This window comes from Bufo gargarizans, chromosome 1, assembly GCF_014858855.1.
Source record: "Bufo gargarizans isolate SCDJY-AF-19 chromosome 1, ASM1485885v1, whole genome shotgun sequence".
Taxonomy (NCBI): domain Eukaryota; kingdom Metazoa; phylum Chordata; class Amphibia; order Anura; family Bufonidae; genus Bufo; species Bufo gargarizans.
This window is the reverse complement of record NC_058080.1, coordinates 342707675-342726495: the sequence shown is the minus strand read 5'-3', so window position 1 is coordinate 342726495 and position 18821 is coordinate 342707675. Positions and strand designations below refer to the sequence as shown.

Sequence of the window (18821 nt, the reverse complement as noted above, 5' to 3'; positions counted from 1 at the left end):
GCAGATATGTCTCCAGATTCTGATTGACGCGCTCTGTCTGGCCATTCGACTGCGGGTGGAAAGCAGAAGAGAATGACAACCGAACCCCCAAGCGAGAACAGAAAGCCTTCCAGAATCTGGAAACAAACTGCGTGCCCCTATCAGAGACTATGTCTGAAGGAATACCGTGCAATTTGACAATGTGATCAACAAAAGCCTGCGCCAGCGTCTTAGCATTGGGCAAACCAGGAAAAGGGATGAAATGCACCATTTTGCTAAAACGGTCCACCACCACCAGAATCACAGTCTTCCCCGAGGAACGAGGCAGGTCCGTGATAAAGTCCATGGACAGATGTGTCCAAGGACGGGAAGGAATGGGTAAGGGAAGGAGAGGACCTGATGGCCGTGAATGAGGGACTTTGGCACGAGCGCAAGTCTCGCAGGCTGCCACAAAACCCTCAACCGACTTACGAAGCGCAGGCCACCAGAATCTCCGAGCGATGAGATCCAGTGTGGCTCTTACCCCCGGGTGCCCAGCAAGGACCGTATCGTGGTGTTCTTTAAAAATCTTGTGTCTTAAAGCGAGAGGCACAAACAACCTCCCAGGAGGACAAAGATCAGGAGCCTCTGACTGGGCTGCCTGCACCTCTGCCTCCAATTCAGGAAAAAGAGCAGAGACCACCACACCTTCAGCCAAAATGGGACCCGGGTCTTCAAAATTCCCGCCTCCCGGAAAACAACGTGACAGGGCATCTGCCTTCACATTCTTAACTCCAGGGCGGAACGTGACAACAAAATTAAACCTAGAAAAGAACAACGACCATCTGGCCTGTCTCGGGTTCAGACGCTTGGCTGACTCCAAGTAGGCCAGATTTTTATGGTCAGTAAATACGGTAATAGGGTGTCTGGCTCCCTCTAGCCAATGGCGCCATTCCTCAAAAGCCAACTTGATGGCCAATAATTCCCTATCTCCCACATCGTAATTTCTCTCTGCGGAGGAGAGTTTTCTTGAGAAAAAGGCACACGGTCGCCAATTGGCAGGAGAGGAACCCTGAGACAAGACCGCCCCCACACCCACCTCAGAAGCATCAACCTCAACTATGAAGGGTAACGAAACATCAGGTTGCACCAAGATGGGAGCGGAAGCAAAACTCTCCTTGATATCCGAAAAAGCCTTACGCGCCTCTACTGACCAAGAAGAAAAATCTACCCCCTTTCTGGTCATATCAGTGAGTGGTTTAACAATAGAAGAATAATTCAAAATGAACTTCCTGTAATAATTGGCAAAGCCCAAAAAACGCATCAGCGCCTTTTGATTCTCAGGAAGCTCCCACTCAAGCACAGCGCGGACCTTCTCGGGGTCCATGCGAAAACCAGAAGCGGAGAGAAGAAACCCCAGAAATTGAATTTCTGGAACCGCAAACACACATTTTTCCAGTTTCGCATATAATTTATTCTCCCGCAGGATGAGCAAGACCTGACGTAAATGTTCCTTATGAGTTTTGAAATCGGGAGAAAAAATCAAAATGTCATCCAAATACACCAATACAAATTTTCCCATCAAATGATAAAAAATGCTGTTCACGAAATGCTGAAAAACGGCTGGGGCATTCATCAAACCAAAAGGCATAACCAAATTCTCAAAATGGCCCTCAGGGGTATTGAAGGCCGTCTTCCATTCGTCCCCTTCTCTGACCCTGACCAGGTTGTATGCCCCTCTTAAATCTAATTTGGAAAAGACTTTAGCCCCAACAACCTGGTTAAATAGGTCCGGGATCAGAGGAAGCGGATAAGGGTCACGAATTGTAATATTGTTCAGCTCCCTGAAATCCAGACAAGGTCTTAATGAACCATCTTTTTTCTTAACAAAGAAAAAACCAGCGGCAACAGGTGACTTCGAGGGTCGTATGTGTCCCTTTCTCAGACTCTCAGAGATATAAGCACGCATAGCGATCCTCTCAGGTTGGGAAAGATTGTATAAACGAGATTTAGGCAGCTTGGCGTCTGGGATGAGATTAATAGGGCAATCGTACTCCCTGTGCGGGGGCAAATCCTGAACTCCACTCTCAGAGAAGACATCCGAAAATTCAGAGAGAAAAGATGGTACAGTCTTAGTAGCAACCTCAGAAACAGATGTCGTGAGGCAATTCTCTCTGCAAAAGTCACTCCAACCATTTATTTGCCTTGCTTGCCAATCAATGGTGGGGTTATGTTTAGTGAGCCAGGGTAGCCCCAACACTAGAGGAGTCGGCAAACCGCTAAGGACGAAACATGACACATCCTCAACATGAGCATCACTCACAATTAAACGGATATTGTGAACTATGCCCTTTAATGACTTCTGAGAAAGTGGAGCGGAATCAATAGCAAACACAGGAATATCCTTTCTCAAAGCGCACACCTGGAAACCATGAGTTATCGCAAAGTGATTATCAATGAGATTGACCGCTGCTCCACTATCCACAAAAATCTCACAAAAAATGTTCTTGCTCTCTAGCGCCACCCTAGCCGGCAGGACAAAACGGGAACTACAAGCAAACGGAAAATCTTCAATCTCCGCCTCAATCCTGCCAATAGTAACAGACGGAACATTTTTCAAAGATTTTTTCCTCTTCGTTTCTTTATTATACCCAGAGAACTGCCTGAATCTCCTAGAGGGACAAATATTTGCCAAATGATTAATACCTCCACAACAAAAACAAACCCTCCCATGCGGGCTGAATCTTCTATTGTCAGAAGCAATCAACCCCAGCTGCATGGGCTCCTGCTCAGAAGGGGCTGACAGCGACTGAGACCCCTGCGCAGAGAATGGGACCGCTGCACAGTCCTGGGACCGAGTATGACAGGAAGGAGAGATCTCTCCTCTCTCTCTAAGACGCCTGTCAATACGAACGGCCTGAGACATAGCAGAGTCCAAAGAAATAGGCCTTTCATGAAAGGCAAATGCATCTTTCAATCCCTCTGAAAGACCATGGCAAAATTGACTTCGGAGTGCAGCATCATTCCAACCAGTATCAGCTGCCCAACTCCGAAATTCTGAGCAGTATATTTCTGCGGATTGTTTACCCTGGCATAGGAGACGTAGTCTAGACTCCGCCAGAGCAATACGATCCGGATCATCATATATCTGACCCAGGGCTAAAAAGAATTCATCCACTGAACGGAGGGGCCGTGCCCCCTCCGGCAGCGAAAAGGCCCAGGACTGAGCGTTACCCCTGAGCAGCGATATAATGATCCCCACCCTCCGTTCCTCATCACCAGAAGAATGGGGAAGAAGGCGAAAATGGAGTTTGCAAGCCTCTCTAAAACGCACAAAATTCTCACTACCCCCGGAGAACGTATCCGGGAGCGAGATCTTAGGCTCAGAACAAGCTCCATGAACGCAAGCTGAACCGGTCACTTGAAGCTGAGAAAAAGTCTTACGGAGGTCAGCTACCTCCAATGAAAGACCCTGGAAGCGTTCAGCCAAAAGTGAAACCGGATCCATGCTTAAGACGGTTTTGGCGGCTTATAATGTCACGGAATGTGTACAGGTAACAAGGCAAAGCAACATGTATAAATGACTCGCTGGATCCAAAAACTAAGGAACCAAGGGAGACCCCTGCAGAAGACCTGGCACTTTCCCTGGCTGCTCAGCCTATGCAAAGATCCGAATGGTGGAGGTTTGCATATCCACGAACCTTGACTATAAAGCCCTGAGCACCCTACAATAGTGAGGGGACACGACCACCGGCTCCCTACACAAGACACGGAGGGAGTCAGGGTCACCTGGGATCCAGCAAACAGATATTAACAGTTAAAGGTACACTTAGCTTTGAAGCAAACAGGAGGACAGATCAGCGTGCACACACACTCCAGGAAGTAATATAAGCCGCCCAGAAAAGCATTCTGGGGAGGCATTTAAAGGGAAGCAATTAACACATGACAGCTGAGAGAGGCTGACGAGAGGAGGAGCTGAATACCACAACACAGAAATTCAAGGAGGAGGTTCTGAAAGGCCTCTGTCAGAGCTTCTCAGCTGTCTGGTTGTGACACCAAGACAGTTGTGCACAGCAAACATGGCCTCCCCTGATTTACTCTCCAAGGACACTAGTCTTTGGGTAGAAGTGGATGGGAAAGTAGTACGCTCCCTTTTTTTCAACAGAAACCATCCATATTAGATTTGCCCCTAACCAAGATGCGCTTGCCCGTTTGCTGGTCAGTGGTAACGCCCCTTGTTGCCTCCTAGGTGCAGATTTGTTTGCAAAAGTACATGCTGGTATCTCACATCAGGAGGACGGCACTGTGACGCTTACAGGTGCCCTCAACGACCAAGAACTTTGTTTGTTGGCCATTAGTGATAAAATTCCCTGATCCATGTTTGTATCAGTACTCCCAGAAGCTGAGAAAAGCAAACCACTCACCATTGGATGGTACATGACCTACATGCCGTTAATGAAGCCACAGTTTCTAACACCCACATCGTGCCCAACACACACAGACACCTTGTCGGCTCAGGTTCCCATTACCTCTACTCACTCCACTGTGATTGATTTGTCCTTTAGTCCCTACCGCCTCACAGATGAGGTGGTAGATGCTTTTTATGCCAAAAACTGGCAATTTTGTGTTCCCCCACACTGAGCCTATCAGATTATTACATTTAGATTGTATTGTTATGAAGTGAGTGGACATGACTCAGCTGTCCTCACCCAACTGCATGGCCAGCAATAACGCCCCATAGCATATTATTCAGTCAGACTTTATCCCGTGGCCAGAGGTGCCCCTTTCTGCATCAGAGCTGTAGTAGTTGTACTAGCTGTGCTTGATGAAAGCTCTGAGATAGTTCTGAACCACAAAGTGATGCTGATATTACATCTATCCTCATGAACGTACAATCCAAATGATTGTTTTGTTGCCCATTATTGTTCCATTTTGTTGCCTGACAATGTTGCTCTCCAAAGGTGTAATACTTTGGACCCAGCCACCCTGTTGCCTCTGGACCAAGGGGGAGGAAAGAGTTAGGGCACCGCACTTTAAACTTTTCTTCCAGATTCAAAGGAAGAGGCTCCGGTCTGTTTGCAGATGATGTCACAAGAGGTAGTGGGATTTGGTAAATCAGCCATTAGGTAATCTAGATCATGTGATCTTTGTGGATGGATCAAGGTATGGCCAGTATGGCAGCTACTACACAGGTTGAGCAGTGGTGATTAAATGTGAACTACCACACATGTCTGCTCAGAAGTGGAGCTAAAAGACTCTGAAGATGGCTTGCAGATGTGCAGAAGGAAAAACAGCTACCATTTACACTGATTCCAGGTGTGCTTTGGGATAGCCCATGACTATGGGCCCATATGGAAAGCCAGAGACTCCTTGATCGCTTCAGGAAAACCCATCGAAAATCGGGAAGCAGTGAGGTCTGTGATGGAAGCCCTCTTGTCACTAACATGAGGGGTGATGATAGCAATGAAAGGCCACTGTAAACAGATGCAGAGGAGGCAAAGGGGAAAGCCACGGCAGATCAGGCGGCAAAGATGGCTGCCAAATTACCTAAGCAGACCCCTGTCTTAAGTGGCCACAGTTCAGGTCCCTGAAATAACTCGTCCTGTCTCCCGAAAGTTCTTAAGACCTTACAGAACAAGATGGGGAAGGAGGAAAAGGACTGGTGGATGAAAAAGGGGGGACTACAAATAAGAAGGGAAACTTTACCTTCCCAGGTCCCTCTACTCCACGATGGCACAGGCAACCCATGGAGTGATGCACCAGACAAAAACTGCTATGTGTGATGTGTGATTTAGTACGTAGCATATGGTACGCCTCAGGGTTCAGCACTGTAACAGTCAGACATACTCAAGGATAAATGGTTTGTGCCCAGAACAACGTGGGCAAGGTGGTTAAGGTACCCAAGAAACACGTCTTGCTTTTTGTAACTGTTTCAACGTTTGCAGACTACCTTCAAATACCCAAGGTGGGCATGTATGAATATGTATTGATATGTGATGACTTGTTTTCAGGATGGCCAAAACCGTACCCAAAGAAGTAAAGAAGATTATGGCCGAAGTTGTGTGCAAGTATGGGGTACCTTAGATCATTGAAAGTGACACAGGTTTTCACTTCACAGGTGAAGTGATGCAGGAGATGATGAAGGTTTTGGGTGTAGGACAGGCCTTACATGTTTCGTACCATCCACAAAGCAGCAGTAGAGTAGGGAAAAGGAACTGAACGGGACACTAAGTTAAAGATTCAAAGCCTTAATAGAGTGCCTGCTGGTAGCCCTCTTTTAGTAAGGTATACGTCTAACCGTGAGACAGGCCTTTGTCCCTATGAGGTCCTTTTTGGGTCAGCCCCTAGAATAGGATTTTAATTCCCACAGCAGCTCCAAATGCAACATGGTTGTCTGACAGATTATGTGATCAGTTTTGTATAAGCATTTGACTAAAGAACATTTTCGAGTTTTTGCTTCACTTCCAGGTTTTGATAAAGTACCAGGAACCCACCCACTTGTGTCTGGAGATTGGGTGGTAGAAAAAGACACGTTAGAAAAGTCCTAAAACCCTGGTTTGATGGTCCATTCCGAGTGTTGTTGACCACATGCACAGTGAAGCTCAAAGACAAGGATAATTGGATTGATTTCAAGGAAGTGCTGAGACTGGATTTCCGTTGTGTGACTGTTGATCATGACTCAAAAGAATATGGAAAATTGTATGAAAACTTCGGTCCAGTCAAATCAGAAGCACTGATGACCTCCAGTCCCCCCCATATAATGTATAATGTCCAGTCCCCCCCATAATCCAGTGTCACGGGAGGCTGTTCGCTAGGAATGGCTTGTCATGGAAGCTGGTGAAGAGGAGGCGGAGCATTGGGACAGATGTTTAGGTTTAGGGAGAGAATTAAATTCAAGGGGGGAATGTTAAAGATGTGTGAATTTTAGTCTATATTTTGTATATCTAGGATTGTAATGAGTTAACTTTTTCTACTTCCAAGTGCCCACCCACCCCCCTCTTTGTTTCAAGACTGGAGAGGAGAGAGAGGGGGGCAAAGAGCTGTGCTGTGGGAAGTGTCTGATTTCTCATCTTTCTACAGGTGTCCAATAGAGTGTGGTGGAATGCGTAGGCCAATCATATGGCTTGATGATATGTATATATTATTCACTGCCTATAGAGAAGAACCTTTTTGAAGTGTCACATATGACGTAGGCAGTATTCTTGTTAGAATAAACTCCATTACAAAATGGCGATGGTAACCAGATGTTTACATTAGTTCACATTCCAAAGTGGTACTCACTGCGCAGATGTTGAAGTGTTATCTCTGTTTCTCTTATCACTTTTTCCTTTTTGACCAATGAAACAATGTTTTAGCCTCAGAGAGGACTGCCCTCTTCTGAAGATTCATATACGCTTAGCCCATGTAGTAAAGTTAGAGACTGCTTTGACCAACTTCTGTGTCAGTGTTCAGTCTCTCAGCCACGCGTGGATATTAACCCCTGGGGGGGTACATTGATCTGGAACATCAGAGTGTATCCAAAATGCCCTAATTTAGGGTGGTTTTAACATATTCAATTACCCCTTAAATCCACATTTTTGTTCCTGTACGGCCTGCTTTTACCTGTGCTTAACCACCTCACCTCCCGTAGCTTAAACCCCCTTAAAGGGGTATTCCCAGCTTGCTACTTCATTCTCAATTGCTGCCAACTATGCTGTTAACTTCCTGCTTTTCTGCAGCTAAGTCTGGGCGGGCTTAGGCAGCACCTCCTTATGACATCACACTGAGAACTCAGTCCTTGCATGCTAGTTCATGTGAAGAGTATGACTCATCAGTCTGCAGTGCCTGAGGGGAATGGTCACTCAGAGAGCCATGTGAAGTGAGCTTAGTGTACAGTTTTACACATAAAATATCTGTCTGATCTTTTACAAACCCATTTGTAAAACTATAATTCCCTATTATACATTAGCCCAAAAGCTTGACCAACCCCCACCCACCAGCACTGATGCAGATTTGTTTCCATTACAGCTGTGCTCCAGTTGTGTATAAACCTCACACTATGTATCTTTATAGATGCATATACAGCTCAGCTACATGTGTCTTCTCCAGTGTCTGAAAAGCTTCATATACAGCTCTGCTACATCTGTCTGTTTCTCTCTTCAAACAGCACTGTATCAGAACAGCAGCATATTCAGCTCTACTACATCTGTTTCTCTCTTCAAACAGCACTGTATCAGAACAGCCGCATATTCAGCTCTACTACATCTGTTTTTCTTTCACCAGCATTGATGCTGACCTGCTACATATACAGCTCTGCTACATCTGTTTTTCTATTCAACCAGCACTGTGTCAGAACATCCGCATATTCAGCTCTCCTTCATCTGTTTCTCTTTCACCAGCATTGATTCTAAACCGCCACATACACATCTCTGCTAAATCCATCTATTTTCTTCACCATTAGTACTGTGACTGAACAGCGCTTATTCAGCCCTGCTACATCTGATTCTATCTTTCACCCGCATTGATTCTAAACCTCACATACACATCTCTGCATATCTGCCCCCATAAGTGCCTCCCATCCATTTCATATAGTTGCCCCCAGTGTCCATAAAATACATACAGTTGCCCCCAGTGTCCATACATAGCATACAGTTGCCCCCAGTGTCCATAGATATCGAGTTGCCCCCAGTGTCCATAAAATACATAGAGTTGCCCCCAGTGTCCATACATAGCATACAGTTGCCCCCAGTGTCCATAAAATAAATAGAGTTGCCCCCAGTGTCCATACATAGCATACAGTTGCCCCCAGTGTCCATAGAATTCATAGAGTTGCCCCAAGTGTACATAAATATGCCCCCATTGAATTCACGATGAACCCCCTTTATTGCCCAATATTCAATAATCGTTGGTGGATTAGTGGGCCAGTAGATATTATACTTACCTTTTAGGAAATAGTATCCCGTTCCTCCGATGTCCGTCCGCTCACTCCACTGATTCGCCCGAACTGTTCGGATGCCCGCGCATGCGCAACTCTATCTCAGACGCGCTGGATATACTACGTGCGCGTTCTCGTATTACTGGAGAGGCTGGCCGATGAATGTCTTCGGCTGTGGTGCGCAGGCGCGGCACATGAATGCGGCCGGCGAGATGAGGCCGTATCCATGGGAGACAAGAGTAAACAAAGGGTTCTCATAGAACCTTTTTTAGGACGAATGGTAATTTTTTTGTAAATTACATATATAAGAAGATATGTTCAGTGGGGGGAAATGAATTAGTTAAAACCTATTTAATGAAGTGGGAATACCCCTTTAATGACCAGACCACTTTTTACAATTCTACACTACACTACTTTCACGGTTTATTGCTCGGTCATACAACTTACCACCCAAATGAATTTTACCTCCTTTTCTTCTCACTAATAGAGCTTTCATTTGGTGGTATTTCATTGCTGCTGACATTTGTACTTTTTTTTTATATTAATCAAAATTGACCGAAACTTTTGCAAAAAATCATAATTTTTCACTTTCGGTTGTAAAATGTTTCAATTAAAACTACATTTCTATATACAGTCGTGGCCAAAAGTTTTGAGAATGACACAAATATTAGTTTTCACAAAGTTTGCTGCTAAACTGCTTTTAGATCTTTGTTTCAGTTGTTTCTGTGATGTAGTGAAATATAATTACACGCACTTCATACGTTTCAAAGGCTTTTATCAACAATTACATTACATTTATGCAAAGAGTCAGTATTTGCAGTGTTGGCCCTTCTTTTTCAGGACCTCTGCAATTCAACTGGGCATGCTCTCAATCAACTTCTGGGCCAATTCCTGACTGATAGCAACCCATTCTTTCATAATCACTTCTTGGAGTTTGTCAGAATTAGTGGGTTTTTGTTTGTCCACCTGCCTCTTGAGGATTGATCACAAGTTCTCAATGGGATTAAGATCTGGGGAGTTTCCAGGCCATGGACCCAAAATGTCAGCGTTTTGGTCCCTGAGTCACTTAGTTATCACTTTTGCCTTATGGCACGGTGCTCCATCGTGCTGGAAAATACATTGTTCTTCACCAAACTGTTGTTGGATCGTTGGAAGTAGTTGCTGTTGGAGGGTGTTTTGGTACCATTCTTTATTCATGGCTGTGTTTTTGGGCAAAATTGTGAGTGAGCCCACTCCCTTGGATGAGAAGCAACCTCACACATGAATGGTCTCAGGATGCTTTTCTGTTGGCATGACACAGGACTGATGGTAGTGCTCATCTATACTTCTCCGGACAAGCCTTTTTCCTGATGCCCCAAACAATCGGAAAGAGGCTTCATCGGAGAATATGACTTTGCCCCAGTCCTCAGCAGTCCATTCACCATATTTTCTGCAGAAGATCAATCTGTCCCTGATGTTTTTTGTGGAGAGAAGTGGCTTCTTTGCTGCCCTTCTTGACACCAGGCCATCTTCCAAAAGTCTTCGCCTCACTGTGCGTGCAGATGCGCTCACACCTGCCTGCTGCCATTCCTGAGCAAGCTCTGCACTGGTGGCACTCCGATCCCGCAGCTGAATCCTCTTTAGGAGACGATCCTGTCGCTTGCTGGACTTTCTTGGATGCCCTGAAGCCTTCTTAACAAGAATTAAACCTCTTTCCTTGAAGTTCTTGATGATCCTATAAATTGTTTATTGAGGTGCAATCTTAGTATCCACAATATCCTTGCCTGTAAAGCCATTTTTATGCAACGGAATGATGGCTGCACGCGTTTCTTTGCAGGTCACCATGGTAAACAATGGAAGAACAATGATTTCAAACATCACCCTCCTTTTAACAGGTCAAGTCTGCCATTTTAACCCAATCAGCCTGACATAATGATCTCCAGCCTTGTGCTCGTCAACATTCTCACCTGAGTTAACAAGACGATTACTGAAATGATCTCAGCAGGTCCTTTAATGACAGCAATGAAATGTAGTGGAAAGGTTTTTGGGGATTAAGTTAATTTTTATGGCAAAAAAGGACTATGCAATTCATCTGATCACTCTTCATAACATTCTGGAGTATATGCAAATTGCTATTATAAAAACTTAAGCTGCAACTTTTCCAATTTCCAATATTTATGTAATTCTCAAAACTTTTGGCCACAACTGTACATTTTTCTCTAAATTTATTGTTCTACATGTCTTTGATAAAAAAAAAATGCAATAAGTGTATATTTATTGGTTTGGGTAAAAGTTATAGCGTTTACAAACTATGGTGCAAAAATTTGAATTTCCGCATTTTGAAGCAACTCTGACTTTCTGAGCACCTGTCATGTTTCCTGAGGTTCTACCATGCCCAGACAGTAGAAAAACCCCACAAATTACCCCATTTCGGAAAGTAGACACCCTAAGGTATTCGCAGATGGGCATAGTGAGTTCATGGAAGTTTTTATTTTTTGTCACAAGTTAGCGGAAAATGATTATTATTATTTTTTTTATTTTTTATTTTTACAAAGTCTAATATTTCACTAACTTGTGACAAAAAATTAAATTTTACATGAACTAACCATACCCCTCACAGAACACCTTGGGGTGTCTTCTTTCCAAAATGGGGTCACATGTGGGGTATTTATACTGCCCTGGCATTTTAGGGGCCCTAAAGCGTGAGAAGTAGTTTGGAATCCAAATTCGTAAAAATGCCCTGTGAAATCCTGAAAGTACTCATTGGAAATTGGGCCCCTTTGCGCATCTTGGCTACACAAAAGTGTCACACATGTGGTATCGCCGTACTCAGAAGAAGTAGGGCAATGTGTTTTGGGGTGTCTTTTTACATATACTGGGTGAGAGAAATCTCTCTCTAAATGACAATTTTTCCCATTTTTTTATACAAAGTTGTCATTTGACAGAGATATTTCTCACACAAAGTTGGGTATATGTAAAAATGCACCCCAAAACACATTGTCCTACTTCTCCTGAGTACGGCGATACGACATGTGTGACACTTTTTCGCAGCGAAGATGCGCAAAGGGGCCCAAATTCCAATGAGTACATTTTAGGAGGGCATTTTTAGTCATTTGGATTCCAGACTTCTTCTCACGCTTTATGGCCCCTAAAATGCCAGAGCAGTATAAATACCCCACAACTGAACCCATTTTGGAAAGAAGACACCCCAAGGTATTCCGTGAGGGGCATGGCGAGTTCCTGAATATTTTTTTTTGTCACAAGTTAGCGGAAAATGATTTTGTAAGAGAAAAAAAATAAAAAATTATAATTTTCCCCTAACTTGTGCCAAAAATAAATAAATTTATACTGCCCTGGCATTTTAGGGGCCCTAAAGCGTGAGAACAAGTCTGAAATATAAATGTCTAAAAATGTTTACGCATTTGGATTCCATGAGGGGTATGGTGAGTTCATGTGAGATTTTATTTTTTGGCACAAGTTAGTGGAATATGAGACTTTGTAAGAAAAAAAAAAAAAAAAAAAAATTTCCACTAACTTGTGCCCCCCCCCAAAAAAATTCTTCTATGGACTCGACATGCCCCTCAAAAGTGATCTTTTTATAGCGCCGCAGCGATTTTACGGTGTTTTTGCAAAGATCAGAAAAAAAAATTCTGTCACTGCGGTGGGGCGGACTGAACGCAAGTGTGTGCACAAGATCAGGCCTGATCAGGCGAACATTGCATTTTTTGTAGAGCCTATAGAACATGTCCTATTTTTGTCCGCAATTGCGGACAATAAATGGCATTTTCTATATAGTTCTGTCAATGTGTGGATCCGCAAAATGCCGAAAGCACATTGCCGGTGTCCGTGTTTTGCAGATCCGCGGTGTCCATTTCTTGCGGATCCATGGATCTGCAAAACACATCCGGACGTCTGAATGGAGCCTTACAGGGGGGTGATCAATGACAGGGGGTTGATCAGGGTGTCTATATAGGGTCATCAGGGGTTAATAAGTGACAGGGGGTGGGGGGTGTAGTGTAGTGGTGTTTGGTGCTACTTACAGAGCTACCTGTGTTCTCTGGTGGTCGATACAAGCAAAAGGGACCACCAGAGGACCAGGTAGCAGGTATATCAGACACTGTTAACAAAACAACGTCTGATATACCTTTCAAGGGTTAAAAATCGTATCTACAGCCTGCCAGCGAACAATCGCCGCTGGCAGGCTGCAGATGCGCTCGTTAACCTGCCGTTTCCTGTGACCATGCGCACCTGTGTGCGCGCATTCACAGGAAATCTCACGTCTCGCGAGATGACGCGCAGGCGCGTCGAAGAGGAACAAAGCCCTGATCCTTCTATGTGTTGAAGGACGGAGGACACAGAAGCAGGCTGCGTGCAAGGTCACATTACTGACAGCCAGGGACTGTAAGTAAATGATTAATTCCAGGTCCTCCCCAGCAGCTGATAACAGTGCCTGGGCTGTGTACACTTCTCCCTGTCCCTGAGCTTGGCAGACGCTCTTTCACTCAGCAGACTTGGACAATGCAGAGCCGAAGCAGTGCAGACCAGGGAAGGGAGATCTGCCATCTGTTCAGTGTATAAATGAAAGCAACATGTGGTAAGAGGACCCCTTTGTGCTGCAGGAGATTAACCTGATCAGGCGGAGACCTTGTTTACTTCTATGAAACATTGTTCTGTGACCTGTGCATAGTACAAGAATCAAATAGACAATCTTTGACAATCATATATTGTGAATGGTGGATCATGTCTTACGTATCTATACACAGAGGTGATACCATTATAGGCAGGATCAGACTGTCATATGGTATAAGCAGGTAACTGCAGTAAAGTGATTTGTACAGACCAAGAAGTGGCACTGATTATTAAGCTTAGTGTCCAGTGCAAAAAGTGCAGGATTGTATGTTCTTTGTTTAAATTTAGATATTGACATGGCAAATAAAAAATAACATAAATTCTTAAAAAATATGTTAAACATAAAACATGATTTGAACAAAAGGTAATTTTCTGATGACACATTCCCTTTAAGTATTCACCCTCTGTGTTAATTAATTACCTCACCTGCTATTACACATACTGTAGGAACAGAATCTTGAGGAAATATACTGTACATCCACAACCAATCTTGCATTGGTGTCACAGGTGGTATTTTATGATATAACAGCAATATCTGTTATGCGGGATACATTTATATTAGTTTCACGGCCCTTTTAAATGATTTTTCTCACCTTCATTCTGAAGAATGTGATACTGGTAAGTAAATCAACAGTAGATTTGAGGTCTTGAAGTCTCTCTGGGCTGCTAGCTGGAAAATTATTCTATAAGAAAGCAAAAAAGAAATTGGAGCATGTAGTTAAAGAAAATTTGTCACCATCAAACCCGACCATCTTCCCTAAATTATTGTAAAGGCTGGACAGATGAAAAGACGCTGGATCAGTATAAGTAATTTTTATCTTGGTACTCAATGGCGTTCCCTCACAGTTGCCCTGCAAAGAGTCCATACTAATGCTAATCCTGGACTCTTTGAAATATTAGAAAGGGTTCCTAAATGCTTCAGTGCACAAACCCCTTGAGAGCTTGCTGTAGAGAGTAGTATAGTATAAGATTCCCTTTTAAAGGGAATGCCATACTTCTCACAATAAGGTACATTTTAATATAGTCAATAATTAGCACCTGGTAACCACATATGATTTTGACTTTGAGGGTGGTGTCACACATAGCATTTTTGATGCCGTTTTTTAAGACAAAACCAGAAGTGGTAACAATTTTAAGACACTTTAAAGGGATCCTGTCACCTCGTTTTACAAACCGGATTCCAAAAAAGTTGAGACACTATACAAATCGTAAATAAATACTGAATGCAATGATGTGGAGGTGCCAACTTCTAATATTTTATTCAGAATAGAACATAAATCACGGAACAAAAGTTTAAACTGAGAAAATGTACCATTTTAAGGAAAAATATGTTGAATCAGAATTTCATGGTGTCAACAAATCCCCAAAAAGTTGGGACAAGGCCATTTTCACCACTGTGTGGCATCTCCCCTTCTTCTTACAACACTCAACAGACGTCTGGGGACCGAGGAGACCAGTTTCTCAAGTTTAGAAATAGGAATGCTCTCCCGTTCTTGTCTAATACAGGCCTCTAACTGTTCAATCGTCTTGGGCCTTCTTTGTTGCACCTTCCTCTTTATGATGTGCCAAATGTTCTCCCATAGGTGAAAGATCTGGACTGCAGACTAGCCATTTCAGTACCCGGATCCTTCTCCTACGCAGCCATGATGTTGTGATTGATGCAGAATGTGGTCTGGCATTATCTTGTTGAAGAATGCAGGGTCTTCCCTGAAAGAGATGGCGTCTGGATGGGAGCATATGTTGTTCTAGAACCTGAATATATTTTTCTGCATTGATGGTGCCTTTCCAGACATGCAAGCTGCCCATGCCACACGCACTCATGCAACCCCATACCATCAGAGATGCAGGCTTCTGAACTGAGCGTTGATAACAACTTGGGTTGCCCTTGTCCTCTTTGGTCCGGATGACATGGCGTCCCAGATTTCCATAAAGAACTTTGAATCGTGACTCGTCTGACCACAGAACAGTCTTCCATTTTGCCACACTCCATTTTAAATGATCCCTGGCCCAGTGAAAACGCCTGAGCTTGTGGATCTTGCTTAGAAATGGCTTCTTCTTTGCACTGTAGAGTTTCAGCTGGCAACGGCGGATGGCACGGTGGATTGTGTTCACTGACAATGGTTTCTGGAAGTATTCCTGAGCCCATTCTGTGATTTCCTTTACAGTAGCATTCCTGTTTGTGGTGCAGTGTCGTTTAAGGGCCCGGAGATCACGGGCATCCAGTATGGTTTTACGGCCTTGACCCTTACGCACAGAGATTGTTCCAGATTCTCTGAATCTTCGGATGATGTTATGCACAGTTGATGATGATAGATGCAAAGTCTTTGCAATTTTTCGCTGGGTAGCACCTTTCTGATATTGCTCCACTATCTTTCTGCGCAACATTGTGGGAATTGGTGATCATCTACCCATCTTGGCTTCTGAGAGACACTGCCACTCTGAGAAGCTCTTTTTATACTCAATCATGTTGCCAATTGACCTAATTAGTGTTAATTGGTCTTCCAGCTATTCGTTATGCTCAAATTAACTTTTTCCAGCCTCTTATTGCTACTTGTCCCAACTTTTTGGGGATTTGTTGACACTGTGAAAATTTGAATCAACGTATTTTTCCTTTAAAATGATACATTTACTTGGATTAAACGTTTGATCTGTCATCTACGTTCTATTACAAATAAAATATTGACATTTGCCATCTCCACATCATTGCATTCAGTTTTTATTCACAATTTGTTTAGTGTCCCAACTTTTTTAGAATCCGGTTTGTAGGTTATAGAGCTGCGGACATGCACGGCTAGATGGCCGCTAGCATGTCCGCAATATACCTGTCCTATAGGGCTGTGTGCTTTTATTTAGTTTAAAATAATGATTTTAGAGACATGTAAATTACCCTGGTAAGGAGCCCAGGGGGCTGTACTAACCTTCTTGGCGCCCAGCCAGGACCCGTGTGAAGGAGCCCAGCACCGCCTGTGTCCTCTGAATCTCTTCCTTTCTTCACAGTTAGATTGCAGTAATCATGCCATGCACGAGCTTGCGTATGCGCAGTGCCGGTATAGTGTTCCTTCCCTGTGCCGACCTCAGCCTCAGAGAAGGAACTGTGCATGTGCGATTTCGCGCATCGCGAGATTACGGCAATCTAAATGTGAAGAAAGGAGAAGATAGGGAGGACGCAGGCGGTGCTGGGCTCCTTCACAGGGGGGCGTGGCTGGGCACTAAGAAGGTTAGTACAGCCCCTTGGGCTCCTTACCAGGGTCATTTACGTAACTCTAAAATAATTTTTTAAACTAAATAAAAGCACATAGCCCTATAGGACAGGTATATTGCAGACATGCTAGCGGTGATCTAGCCGTGCATGTCCACAGCTCTATAACCAAAAATGAGCTGACAGAATCCATTTAACTTATCCAAGCCAAGTGATAAAATAAAATGTATTACTTAACATTCTACTTTATGTTGGCATCATTTTGTAAATGTCATTTTATTTTTTAGGATGTTAAAAGGCTTAGAATTTTAGAAGCAATTGTTAAAATTTTTAAGATAATTTCTAAAAGCCACTTTTTAAGGACAGGTTCAGGTCTGAAGTCAATTTAGGGGGCTTACATAATAGATACCACCCATAAATGATCCCATTTTAGAAACTACACTCCTCAAGTTAAGCCTCATTCACGTGTCAGTGTTCCACGGACGTGTACTGTACGTGTTTTCCATGGACAGCACACGTCCCCATTCACTTCAACCACTTAAGGACCACAGGTTTATACCCCCCAGTGACCAGGCCCTTTTTACAAATCGGCACTTGACAACTTTAACAGTTTATTGCTTGGTCATGCAACTTGGCACCCAAATGAATTTTACCTCCTTTTATTCTCACAAATACAGCTTTCATTTGGTAGTATTTGATTGCTGCTGAGATTTTTCGTTTTTCTGATATTAATAAAAATAGACTGCAATTTTCTCAAAAAAAGTGTATTTTTAACTTTCTCTGGTTAAATTGTTCAAATATAATTACATTCCTATACAAGCTTGTGTCAGAATTTATTGTGCTACATGTCTTTGATAAAAAAAATCCAATAAGTGTATATTTATTGGTTTGCGCAAAAGTTATTTTGTTTACAAACTATGGTACAAAAATGTTAATTTCCGCATTTTGAAGCAGCTCTGACTTTCTGAGCACCTGTCATGTTTCTTAAGGTGCTAGAATGCCAGGATAGTATAAATACCCCCCAAATGACCCCATTTTAGAAAGAAGACACCCCAAAGTATTCAGGGAGGGGCATGGTGAGTTCATGTATGATTTAATTTTTTTTTCACAAGTTAGCGGCAAATGACACTTTCTGAGGCAAAAAAAATAATAATAAAGTTTCCATTTCTGCTAACTTCGGGCAAAAAAAAAATCTCCCACGGACTCACTATGCCCCTCAGTGAATACATTGGGGTGTCTACTTTCCGAAATAGGGTCATTTGTGGGGTGTGTTTACTGTTCTGACATTTTGGGTGGGGCTAAATTGTGAGCAATCCTGTAAAGACTAAAGGTACTCATTGGAATTTGGGCCCCTTTGTGCACCTAGGTTGCAAAAAAGTGTCACACATGTGGTATTCCCGTACTCAGAAAAAGTAGAGCAATGTGTTTTGGAGTGTATTTTTACATATACCCATGCTGGGTGAGAGAAATATCTCTGTAAATTGACAACTTTGTATTAAAAAAATGGAAAAAGGTGTCATTTACAGAGATATTTCTCACACACAGTATGGGTATATGTAAAAATACACCCCAAAACACATTGCCCTACTTCTTCTGAGTACGGCAATACCACATGTGTAACACTTTTTTGTAGCCTAGGTGAACAAAGGGGCCCAAATTCCAATGAGTACCTTTAGGATTTCACAGGGCATTTTTTACGCATTTGAATTCCAAACTACTTCTCACGCTTTAGGGCCCCTAAAATGCCAGGGCAGTATAAATACCCCACAAGTGACCCTATTTTGGAAAGAAGACACCCCAAGGTATTCCGTGAGGGGCATGGCAAGTTCATAGAAGATTTTTGGCACAAGTTAGCGTAAATTGATTTGTTTGAATTGAATTTTTTTTTTTTCTCACAAAGTCTCCCTTTCCGCTAACTTGTGACAAAAAGTTCAATCTTTCATGGACTCAATATGCCCCTCAGCGAATACCTTGGGGTGTATTATTTCCAAAATGGGGTCATTTGTGGGGTGTTTGTACTGCCCTGGCATTTGAGGGTCTCCACAATTATTACATGTATGGCCAGCATTAGGAGTTTCTGCTATTCTCCTTATATTGAGCATACGGGTAATGAGATGAGCCTCTGGGCTGAAAGAAAAAATG

General features: G+C 43.2%; 1 protein-coding gene across 1 annotated transcript in view; it reads right to left on the bottom strand.

The window, feature by feature from the left end:
- Positions 1–18821, bottom strand: part of LOC122927160 (protein unc-13 homolog A-like) — a 2447183-nt gene that overhangs the window by 1123657 nt on the left and 1304705 nt on the right. The window contains 1 exon segment of the mRNA XM_044278759.1: positions 14074–14163. Within this exon segment, the coding sequence (XP_044134694.1) occupies positions 14074–14163 (90 nt within the window).